This window comes from Telopea speciosissima, chromosome 6 (genome assembly GCF_018873765.1).
Source record: "Telopea speciosissima isolate NSW1024214 ecotype Mountain lineage chromosome 6, Tspe_v1, whole genome shotgun sequence".
Classification (NCBI taxonomy): domain Eukaryota; kingdom Viridiplantae; phylum Streptophyta; class Magnoliopsida; order Proteales; family Proteaceae; genus Telopea; species Telopea speciosissima.
This window is the reverse complement of record NC_057921.1, coordinates 46441446-46453774: the sequence shown is the minus strand read 5'-3', so window position 1 is coordinate 46453774 and position 12329 is coordinate 46441446. Positions and strand designations below refer to the sequence as shown.

The window sequence follows — 12329 nt, the reverse complement described above, 5'->3', positions numbered from 1 at the left end:
GCGCCTATGCGATGCCTTGACAACTATGAACTAGATAGAAGTTCCATTGTCAAAACAATGAAACTCTAAACCTGGTTGTCATGTACATTTATGGGTGTTTTAATTGAAGGGTAGCAAAGTGAAATCATTTAGCAGTTCTTCACCTGTGGAATTTAGAAGTATAATGCCAACTTACAAAATTTGAATCATAGGGTTTATAAATTAAGTATGTTTCTGATGTGTTTTAATCACCTAAATAAAAAAAATATCAAAATGGAATGCCCTAAGAGAATCACCACACAAATTGTCATATGAAACAAAATGATGTAGTGAATTACATGGAAGAAATACAAGACAATAAAGAATTGAAATTTTACTCTCTTTACCAAGGAACTAAGTTAGGATTTTGAGTTGGCGAGATGATAACGGTACTTTGTTTGATACTTGTTTAAGTTATATATTGGATAATTTGAGGGCTTGTTTTGTTTGGTTGAGCAATTGTTATTTGTTAAGTTGATAAGAATAATTCTTTGGACACAGCAAACTGTTTTTTTTTTTTTTTTTTTTTGGGGGTTGGGGTTCAATTTCAAATGACAGTTTCTTAAAAGCCTATGATGTAAGAATGGAATCAAATCTACCTGCTTATGCCACCGTCAGTTAGAATGGAGCTTCTTTAGTAACAAGAATCGGATCCAAGCCCTTTTCATGATCAGTAGGGCGGTGTAAAAAGGCTTTTTACAAAGACAATACCTAGAACACGTATTTTCCCATGCATTATGAAGGTGTTCAAACCAAGTCTTTGAAACATAAACTTGTAATTACCATCCCACTCGTCCCTGAAGAGCTACATAACTACTACAAACACAGACCATATACCACCGACCACTTAAATGCGCCACATTGCCCGCTCTCTTATGTCCAATTCACTTCTATGTTCTAATATAATTTACATACAGTAAAGAAAATTAAGAATTGTTCTAATATAATTCACAAACAGTACATAAAATTAATACTTGGAAGAAATCAGTTGAGAATTGAGATCAATAACACTTAAGAATCAAAAAATAAACAGAGACTAAAAAGAGCATTTTTAGTACCCGATCCAGGGCACCGAGGATGTCGAGGCCAGAGATAGCGAAGTAGGCAAGAGTGAGACGATTGATCTCTTGTCCCTGATAATCCGAAGGAAGGGTTTCACACATCATCTGAAAGAAGCGGATATGGATATCCTTATCGAATGAAGATGAATAACAGTAGGGACTCCACTCAGAATCTTCCATGGCGGAGCCGTACGGAGAGGGTTTAGTGACTGATCTTGGGAATGACGAGAGAGAGACTGAAGACCTGGTAGTCAAAAGACTCAAAATTGTTTGTTGATCCTCACTACTTTATATACGATTCGTATATGATACACAGTTGTTCTTGTTGTTCCAGGATCCCTACCTCTGCGGCTCAGCCAGTCGGACCCATGGCTTGAGGAATCGGTATCGGATCGGCCGGACCGGCTTATTCGTATTGGTATCAGTGAGATTGATATCGATTCTTGGCCGATCAGTACGGATAAAGGTAAAATTGTAAAAAAAATTAATAATTTTGTAAGAAAACAGGGATAATTTGACCAATCCAGACCGATATGTATCGATCCAGATTAGTATCGGATCGATATTAGTTGAAACTGATTCCAAAACTGATTACTAAAACCTTACTTGGAGTATTGGACCATGGTACTACCGAGCATGGTTCGTAATACCAGGATCAGTCAGGGCCAATACCGATCCGATACTGATACAAATCGATCAAAATTGGCATATGTCAATACAAAAAATCGGATTTTGTTGGATCGGTTTTCGTATTTGGTTAGAAAATATTAAATATTTATGAAAATAAAAATTAAATAAAAAATCACGATGAGATCCAATCCAAGTGAATTGACCGATCTGATCCCAAGGTTACGAACCATTTTAGAATCATAATGATCGAGGGCAATCCAACTGAGTTGACTGATACACTAATACTGGCAGGATTGGTCATTATTTGGAATCGGTCTAGGCCAATATTGAACCAATCTGGATGATTTTGACTGATCCCATTCGAGATTACAAATCATGCCACCGAGGGTAAAATTTCCCCTCTGTTTTTTAGTTTTTTTTAACAGTAAACCCTCGCCCCACCCAAACTTGATCTATGTTCCCTTAGGCATGATTCCTTGTCAACTGAACTACCCCTTGAGGTTAGACAATTTCCTTCACCCATAGTGAAGAGATTCCCCTATACATATGATCATCGGAAGGAAATAAAAGGAAGGATGTTAGTATATTACATTATGTTCCTGGAAATGACCAGGGGTGTGGCGGTCATTTTGCATGCCCCTGTGTCAAGGTGCAGAGGCGGCATGTCAGGCACAACTGGGTAACGTTATTTCTTCCTATCTTTTATTACTTTTCTATTAAAAATAAAGTGAAAACATAAAAGTTATAAAAATTGGGGTTTATAAAAAATCTGATGCCCCAATAGTGGCTCATGTTGGAGTGTTCTTTCACCTATGACACTTCTATTGGAGAGCCATTTTGGTAGACTTGAAATTCAGTCCATCTTTTTACCTTCCCCCCCCCCCCCCCCAAAAAAAAAAAAAAAATCAGTCCATCCTCTATGTTTTAATTATGTTTTTATGCAATAAGATTGCATTTCTTGCAGAATGACCAAAATTAGTATTTCTGTGAGAAAAATGACCTCCTCTGACGAGGGAAATTTTCCTTTTTCTCGAAAAGAGTCGCCACCTAGCATTTAGGGTCTAAAAATAAATTGACTCAAATTTGGGCTGGTCTGACACAAGAAACAGGTTCAGGTAAGTGTAAGGGTTTGAAAGGGATTGGGGGTTGTTCCCACCCGGTTAAGCATTTAAACTGGTCCTCCAAAAATACAAATGAGCACGAGATCACTACTTGATTGCACGGTCCCTACATCAACATCTGGGCCAATGGGAGAACGCATCTAAGTATACACCTAGGGGGCAGAGGCATTTTTTTCCAATGCCCTATGAGAGGACATAGGGGACACCACCAAGCAGGGATCTTTTTCCCAATATAAATATGTTTTACATGTTTTTTAAAATCAGATTAAATGAATAGTAAATAACAAATCAAACTGTAAATCATTAATCATTTGATATTGTTATATTAGGTGGGACTCATAACCCATTGATTTGGATTCTTATATCAACAGTCCAAATTACTTAATGAAATAAATAAAAAAAAAGAGCTAACACCCACAACCAACATGATCTGATGAAGAGAAATTGGATTATCAATGATATTATTTACCTTATATGTTGACATCTCGAGAGTGGAAATTTCACTTTTCATGAGGGGTGAGGTGGTTATTTTATCCCCCACTATGTGGGCATGTATTCTCCCCACTCCCACTCCCACACCCACACCCACAACCACAGAGAACATTTTCCCAAATCAAAATTAAGCAACTGATTACTTTGACTTTTAAGTCCTGATTTTTAATTTTTTTCTTGTCTTATACGAAGAATCAATGGTACACAAAGCAAAAGGTGAAATTAAATAACTAAAAAACAATACCAAGTCATCCAAAGTTTCTCGATTCTTCTAGACTTTAGATGTGAAAAGTCATCAAAGTTGAGAAAGGATGTTCAACATGGCTGGGCGTGGTTTACATTTAGCTTCCAAGGGGTGAGCTTTGGGCAAGGTGAGCCCCACTGTTCCTTCTTCCATGTCCACCATTTCTTCTCCAACGCTCTCCCACTCAAAGCATTGAATCAATGAGCCCAAAGCCAACCCAATCAAACGCATGGCCACACCCTCACCAGGGCAACCCCTCCTACCTGAACCAAAAGGCATAAGCTTGAACCCATCCCTTTGCCCTTCAATTCCTTCCATCCTTTCTGGTTTGAACTTTGTAGGTTCCACCCATATCTTGGGGTCATTTTGTATGGCCCATGCATTCACCAATAGCATCGTGCCACGTGGGATTGTAAAACCTCCTACAGTACACTCTTTTGAGGATTCATGAGGTTCTAATAGAGGGCCTGCTGGGTACATTCTAAGTGTTTCATTGATGATGCAATGGAGGTATGGAAGATTAGCCAAATCGGATTCATCAAGTAGTCGATTTTGTCCCACGTGGATATCGATCTCCGTTTGCGCCTTCTTGAGGACTTCTGGATGGTTTAGTAGAAGTGACATTGCCCATTCCATGGTTTCTGCTGTAGTACTAGTTCCAGCTGCTAGCAATACCTTCATGAACAGATGCAATCACAAATCATGTTAGAAATTTCTGATCTCTCTTTAATAGATTATAGTTTGTTATGCTTTTGGCTTAAAAATCTTGTATATGAAACATAGAAGAAACACGAAGAAACAAAACAAAGTCAAGCAAGGATGACACAGAGAATTAACGTGGTCCACACACCAATTCGGTATACTACATCCACGGGCAAAGCTGAAAATGATTCATTATGAATTGAAAGAGAAATTATAGTGGAGATCTCTTAAGAACACCAAAAGTCACATCAAGAACTCTATCTAGAAAACCCTAACACGAAAATGTCCAAATCTCACTTTTCTCTCTTGCTTACACAACAAGACAATAAAACAAGGTAATACTCCTTCAAGTAGATTTGATCCATTGGGTCGCGCTATAAAAATAAAAAAAAAAAGGTCATTAAGATTACAAAAGATTGGACATAGACTAATCATTTGACTACAAATATTTACGAGTTAACGTGGGCATTGCTCAAGGGGTTGAGGCTAGATTTTCTCAATCTTATCAATAAGGATATACTCTTATTTTCAACTTGTAGGTGATGGAAAGTGAAAGTTAGTAATTTAGTATGTTAGATTTTGAGATTTTCGGCCAAAAGATCAGTTACTCAAAGAGGAGATATGGCTCATAGGTTCCCTAGTGTAATATCCCATAAAATATTTATTGTGAAGAGTTTTATAAAGATTTGCTTGCATCATCAAAATCAAAATCTTTGAAAAAGCATCCCAAAGGTTAGATTTGGAGGCCCAACACAACCAAACCATATTGCTTTAACAAAGTCATGAAATGGAAAATGACACAAATTAAGTTTCAAGATTAACACCACACCATGAAGAATTAGTATTCACTAGAAGATATACTAACAGCTAACTTAGAATGGACAGGTATAATAATTAGTAATAGATCTTTGGAAGATTTTAGTTGGACCTACTTCATGGGTAGTGCCCAAGAGTTATCTTATTTTCTATATTTTTCTACTTTTATTCTAATGGTTGTATATAGAACAATATTTGTTCTCAAGTCACTAGTATGAATAGATGACATCTACTCTATCAATCTTTTGATGCATTTTTATGCTTTTGTGCAAATTTTTAAAGGGTAAGAGATCTCTACTTGGTCACATGATCTCTACACAGGCGTCTAGGTCAATGGGTGAGCACACTTGGGTATCTACCTAGGGGGTAGAAGCATCATTTCACGGTGCCCTGTGAGATTACGTAGAAAACACCACCAAGTAGAGATCTTTTTCTCATTTTCTATATACAAATCACCCTATTGATATAGCCCTTGATACTCCTTTGTTGCATTGGTGTTTTTTAAGCCCTTGATCTCTATCAAGTTGTGAAATGCCCCTAATTATAAGTTCACTAGAATGGGAAAAAATGATGGGTCCCTCAATTGTAAGTCCCGCATCAATTAATTTTTTTGATAAAGAGTCCCACATCAATTAGATATATATTTTTAGCAGTAAATAATGCATTAAAAAAGTTTCCAAAGTAGCAACCAGAGAGAACTACAGCAAATAGTTCCTCAAAACAAAAGTCCCTTAACAAACCATCCCACAAAACCATCCCACCAATTGAAATTCACAACCAAAAATCCACTTTGATTTTTCATTTTTCTTTTTTCCCTTTTGGGTTGAGCAGTTTGATATTTTAATACGAAGTTTAAAAAAAAAAATCATTTCAACTAGAATGGAACCTAAGTGGCAGACAACTTCCTTAAACCTCATAGAAGCAAGAGACTGTATCATGTGTGATCTTTAAATTTCAAGAAAAATCATTTCACTGGGAGTTCACACAAATTGTGTGGTATTGAGAATCTATGGTTTCTTTTTTCTAAAAGAAGATGGGTAATATTAAGAAGTTGGGGCCCATTAAATCCAACTTAGAAAATGCATCAGAACAGAGGAACAGGGCTGGTTCGTCTTTTCGCTGGAGACAAGACTGGTGAATTTAGGGAAGATGATTAGTTTGTTAAGAATAGGGTGAAAGGGTAAAATAGTTATTTCATATCCAAAGTAAAACCCACATCATCACTTAACATGTACTTCTTAACGGATTTTTACTTTTGTGTTTTTAATTTTTAAGGTGTACATGGTGGTTTTTTGAAACCTATCGGATTTATTATTACTTTAGACAAAGTACAAGAGGGTGTACACGTAATTTTCCCTTTATTTTTCCCTTTATTTATTTATTTTTTAATCTAACTTAGCTAATCCTAAATAGCACCAAGCCCATCATGGTTGATAAAAAATTGTTATTATCTATTTCCACTTGCCAAGTGACATATAAGTGGGTCCAAATGTGAGGACAATAAGAATGTGTTTGGTTCAGTTTCACCCTCAAAACAAGTAGGAGAAAAGGCTCAAAAACTTAAAAAATGAATCCAAATGATAGTCAATTTAAAAAATTAACTCCATTTATTTCACCAATAAAATAACATCTTTTTTTTAATTAACTTTGGACTCACTTTTAATCACTTTTGTTGCTTATCTTAAGTTGAAATGTAACCAGAAAGCTAGCTATGTGGGGTTCCTTGTAACACAATCACAAAGACCCATAATTAATAGAATAAAGAAAAAGAAATTAAGATCTTACCAATATGATGCCTATGATGATCTCATCAGTATAATACTCTGGTTCAGTTTCTTGCAGTGATAGCAAAACATCTATTAAACTCTTCTTTCTCTGTCCAAAGCCATCTGAAGAAGAAGAAGAAGAAGAAGAAGAACTCATTCTTTCCATCCTTTGCTGTTTAATCAATCCTTGCATAAACCCATCTCTCTTTTGCTGTAATCTCATCAATCTCTTCTCTAATCCCTTAAATCCAATCCATCTCAAAACTGGTAAAAAATCTCCAATATTAGAAGCACCAGCCAAAGCAAAAGTTTCTTTAACAATCTCTCTAAACTGCCTTGCTTCCTCTATTTCCTCTTCATTACTTCCATAATACCTTTTTCCAGCTATCATCATCATCATAACATTAAGGGTTAACTCGAAAAATTTCGATTTCAATTCAACTCTTTCACATGAATCTCCTATAAGCTTTCTTATTAGGAATTTTAGTTCATTGGCTCGAATGCTAGAGAACATTTGGAGACGATTTGAAGAGAAGATTTGAAGACTAACCATGCGTCTAAGGTTGCGCCAGTGAGGGCCATAAGGAGCCCAAACTAGGCTGGTGTAATTGTAACCAAGGTGTTTTCCGGCGAGGAGACGAGGTCGGTTGGCAAAGATAATGTCATTGGTTGAAAGGCATTCTTCTGCCACCGCCGGCGAGGAGACAAGGAGGATACGGCGAGAACCAAATCGGAGTAGTAAGACGGAGCCGAATTGGACAGAAATGTTTGCTAGGGTTTGATGCAGTGGTTGTTTGAAGAGGTAGAGATGGCCGATGATGGGTAAGCTTAGAGGACCACTAGGTGGAAGATTTTTGGTCCTATAGAGGAAATGTTTGGAGAGGAGAAAGATAGCTAGCAAGAGTAGGGAGTAGTAGAAATGTTGACTCTCCATGGAAGTTTAGAAGTAAAATCTAAGAATGAGTGTTCATGAGATTAGAAATCAAGGAAATAAGTATATATTGGATCATATCAGTGACTAATGCAATCCTTTCCTTTTTTGTTTTTTTGGTTTTTCCATAGAATATTCTATTTTAGTGAATGGGAAATCTGTCACAATTGCGTCATTCGTGCCAAAAGTAGGATAAAATTTTCCTGCAAACCGGGTCTGGTTATGGTCCAATCCAAGCCCACCATGACCACGTGGTGGGCAATTAAAAAAACGGACTATGCTTTTGGTGATTACTAGGGATGTAAATGGATCGGATTCGGCTCGAATAGTGCTATATTTGCATCTGCATCCGATTAGCTTTTGGATAACAAATACAGATACGGATAGAACATTTTATCTGTTTACATGTAAATCTAGCATTTTGGATAGCTATAGCCTATTCGTATCCGCATCCGTTTAGCTTTCGAACGAATTCGGATAGTGCTAAACAGATACGGAAACGGATTTTGGCTATTCATTTACACCTCTAGTGATTACTACCTTAACTTATGTTACCATTTTATGTAGGATATGTTGTCCCAAGGTTATAACTTAAATATGTAACCGTTTGAATGGAGTTACAATCATTAATGCAAATGTTGGTTGAAGGGAATAGTCATGAGGAATCACAGCAACGGCACCAATAGCTAAGCCACTCTGTTAGCAACCAATATTCACTACACCGGAGTCTGAGGTCAATGGTGGAGTTGCAGCAGCATTGAAGACTCAAGCTTGCGAGATCTCATACCAAGATTGCTTAAATCTGATTTATTTTGAAGGAGTAAAGTTTCAGTCAACCTAATTTGGTATGCACGAGTGCTATCAAAATCGTTTTGAATGAAAATATTTTTTTAGACACTAAAATAAATGAATATTTTATCGCACTTTTGGTTTTTAACATATTATGATTTATGGAATTTATAGATTTAAGAAAAACCTCAGCATTTAGAAGTAAAAAATTGCACCTACTGTCTAAAATCCAGTTTTTGTTCTTGACCTAGGGGTTGACTTTTTATCCTTTTGGAATTTGATTTTTTTAAAACTATTTTTATTGGATTCAAATAAGGGGTATTTACTTATTTACGAATAATATCTTAAGTAAATGTTATAAAAACATTTACTTAAATGATATTAGGCATAAATAAATGGTTGTCCTGGTTTCTAACATAAATAAGTGTTTGTCCAAGTTTTCCACTAAGTCAACCCTATTTGGACTTTGTTTTTGCAATATCTGATATGTGTCATTGTGTTTAAATGGTCTAAAATAGATTGAATACCAAGTTTCAGGTCCAAACTAGGTTTAAAACCCATTGAAACCAGCCTTTGAGTTAAAAATAAATAAATAAATAAAAACATCAACTCGCTGAGATTTTGGCCCAACTCGGTTTTTTGAATGGACGAAATCGAGTTCTTGAACCTTGCCGTCAATTTGTGCTTTATTTGAATCACTAATCTACCTCTGATTTGCATTGTCTGTCATCTATCTCTACTATTACTATGCATGTTATTTAGTTACAATGTAACAGATGTGTTTTTCAAGATACTCAACCGTCACCTTATGGTCTATCGCTTTTTTCTACTCCTACCTTATCTAATTCTTCAGATTGCTTGTTATTGATTTCCCTTGCTGAATATTGAGCCTTGGTGATTGGGGATCAACTAATTCTTATATGTGATGGCTCTTTGAGGAGGGTACTTCTCGTAGTGGATGGGCTTTTGTATTACTCTATAATTCCATTTTTTACTATGTTGCTTTGAGTTCTGGTATTATAAAGCAAATGTTGGCACTGAAGGCCAGATGGATCTTGCAGATATTATAGTAGGTCATGGCAAAAGGATACAAAGAAGTAGAGGTGTAGGTAAAATAGTCCCTAAATATCCAAATGGTTAATGCAAGACACTCATATTGGTTGGCCCTTAGATTTGTTTAACATTTTGTTAGCTATATCTTCTCTAATGACTTGTATTAAGTTTTGTAGTCTCAACTTTGGATTATATTTAATTTTTATATATGCTCTCATGCTTTCCCTCCCGTACCTATTCTTACTCTTTAAAAAAAAAAAATCTTTCTTTTTTTCTTTGTTGGGGGGGGGGGTTAGGGTGGAGGTGGGGAATTAGGTTCCATGCACCCAAGAGGCCAAGACTGGCTAGCCATATTGAACCTCTTGGCCTGCCTGAACCCACCCAATTAATTAATGTGATTTCTCTTAAATTTTTATCAGAAGCGCTGCCCACTCTGTTATACATCCCATTAATAAGGAGAAAAAAATTAGAATGATCCATTAACTTTTGAATGGGCCAGCCCCAAACCCACCTAATTGTAAATGGGCTAGCCCATTAACTTTTGAATGGGCTGGGCTAGCCACAAACCCACCTGATTGTAAATGGGTTGGGTTTAGGTTGATCACCTACACGATTTGATCAGCTGATAATTTGATAGGTATGGGTTGGGCGCATCTCTCTGACATGTCATAACACGCTTGATGATTTGAGATTCAATTTTTTTTTTTGGTAGAAAGAGATAATTTTATAGAGAAGAAAGCCGGGTTACAAAACTGTCTCTCATAACCGGAGTGACAGAGAAACAGGGGTCGGAGTTGGGCCAGACAGTCCTACCCGGAATAGACTGAGCCCTCTTGGCTAGGGTATCTGCTAACAGGTTTACAGCCTTAGGAATATAATGGAAATGGCACATGTTGAAGCAAGAAGCCAAATGCACAATATCCTCAACGATTGGCCGAATGGTCAAGGGGGATAATTTGAGGTTATTTTGCAGACATGAGATCACCTCCTGGTTGTCGCTTTCCACTATAATATCTCTTATATCTTCTGCTAAGGCCGCCAAGAGACCTTCTCTGACTGCTAAGGACTCTCCCACAAGCACTGAAGTGAAGCTCAAGGGTCAGACGCAACATACACCGTGTTTGCCATGTTATCAAGGAGGACAAAACCCAGGTCGTTGCGGCCAGTTGAGGGGTTTAGGGACGCGTCACAGTTTATTTTGATGAAGTTTGGCGGGGGAGGGAACCAGTGGGCTTCAGGGGAGGGGTGTGAGGCAGTAGTAGGGTCAAGTTGCGATGGATTTGCTGCATTAAGGAACTCCTTGCAAGCACGTTGTGCTGCCTCAATGACCTCGGCTAGCGTCCACCTTTTCCTGCCAAAGATGAGTTCATTTCGAGCCACCCACAAGAACCACCCGATAAAAGAGCATAAAGAGGATAGTTCTTTGGCTTTTTTCTTCCCTAAGGTGGAGAAAGAAGCCCAGCTAGTGATCCATTTACTGATCTCGGCACCTTCAGTTAGTGGAATAGTGAAGGAAAGACTTGAGCTGAACCACACCGCCCTTGAGAAGTCACAATTTAGCAGGAGGTGCTCGATGGTCTCAGCTTGATTTCCACACCGTTGGCATGTTGGATCCATGGGTATTTGTCAGTGAGCAAGTGCAGATCCCATGGCCAGGCCGTTGGCACAGCATCTCCAAAGAAAATTCTTAACTTTTGGGAGGGTGCAGCAATTCCAGATGTATTTCCAAACCAAACTTGGGATCCCCATCCAACCACGATTTGAAGATGTAGAAGGTCTCTCCCTTTCCTCTCTCAGCCAGTGGGTACAGAGAAGGTGGTAGGTGCTTTTCACTATGAAGCGACCGTTCCTCGCTGCACCCCAAACTTGGGTGTCCTGAGAGGGGAAGAGGCTTAATTGGATTTGAACCGTTGCCTCCAGGTCCGAAGGGTGGACATATTGATCAAGAAGCCTCCTGTTCCAGTACCTGTTCTGTTGGTCAATGAAGTCAGAAACTAAAACCAGTGGGCAGACCTCCAAGGGGGGAAATTGTAGCTTAAAGCCAGGCAGAGATGGTACCCATTGATCACACCAGAAATTGACCTCATCACCTTTCCCTATATGCCAGATCAAGCCTTGCAACTTCACGTCCCTCCATGATGTTGTGCCAAGCCCAGGACGGATTCGCACCCATGTTTGCTTCTAGGAAGCTTTATTTATGGAAGTAGATAGACTTCATGAAATACGCCCAAGGTGTTCCCGGTTCGCTCCATAATTTAAAGGCCACCTTTGCAAGCAAGGCTTTGTTGTGAAGCCTTGGGTTGTGAAAACCAAGGCCTCCCTTCTCCTTAGATTGGCACAACCTGGGCCATGAGATCCAGTGAATCTTTTGCTTGTCCGATCCATCACCCCGTAGAAATTTGTTGTTGCTTTCCTCAAGTGGTTATGGTGAGATACAGGGAGTTTAAAATGGGAACCTGCATAATTTGAGAGAGAAAACGCCACTGATTTGAGCATTACCTCCTTCCCAGCCTGGGACAAGAGGCGTTGTTTCCAACCACTGAATTTCTGTCCCGCTCTGTTTGTAAGTTCATAAAATAATTCAGCCTTAGAGACACCAAAGGTTGTCGGTAAGCCTAGGTACTTGGAAGGGGCAGCAGTGTATGGGACTTTTAGTACCTTGGCAAACCATCTCCGGAATCTGAGAGGGACATTGGGGTTGAAAGA

The 12329-nt window shown here is 38.2% G+C and overlaps 2 protein-coding genes across 2 annotated transcripts in view; both read right to left on the bottom strand.

The window, feature by feature from the left end:
* LOC122665840 (geranylgeranyl transferase type-1 subunit beta-like) overlaps positions 1-1291 on the bottom strand; it is a 22611-nt gene extending 21320 nt beyond the window's left edge. The window contains exon 1 of the mRNA XM_043861973.1: positions 1030-1291. Coding sequence (XP_043717908.1) covers positions 1030-1259 — 230 coding nt within the window. The 5' untranslated portion in view covers positions 1260-1291. The remainder of the gene's footprint in view (positions 1-1029) is intronic.
* A 2314-nt stretch (positions 1292-3605) lies between these two features.
* LOC122665110 (cytochrome P450 81Q32-like) lies at positions 3606-7809 on the bottom strand. The gene is made up of 2 exons (XM_043861178.1): positions 6870-7809; positions 3606-4241 (listed from the first exon to the last, which is right to left on the bottom strand). The coding sequence occupies exons 1-2, from the start codon at positions 7782-7784 to the stop codon at positions 3618-3620; spliced, it is 1539 nt and encodes a 512-aa protein (XP_043717113.1). The 5' UTR covers positions 7785-7809; the 3' UTR covers positions 3606-3617.
* Between the last annotated feature and the right edge of the window lie 4520 nt (positions 7810-12329).

What these genes read in the sequence shown, in the direction of transcription:
- LOC122665110 (XM_043861178.1), bottom strand. Translation starts at nt 7,784, where the DNA reads ATGGAGAGTCAACATTTCTACTACTCCCTACTCTTGCTAGCTATCTTT. An exon ending in TCATCATAGGCATCATATTG is followed by an intron (nt 4,242 to 6,869) that starts GTAAGATCTTAA and finishes CTGTTCATGAAG; the next exon opens with GTATTGCTAGCAGCTGGAAC.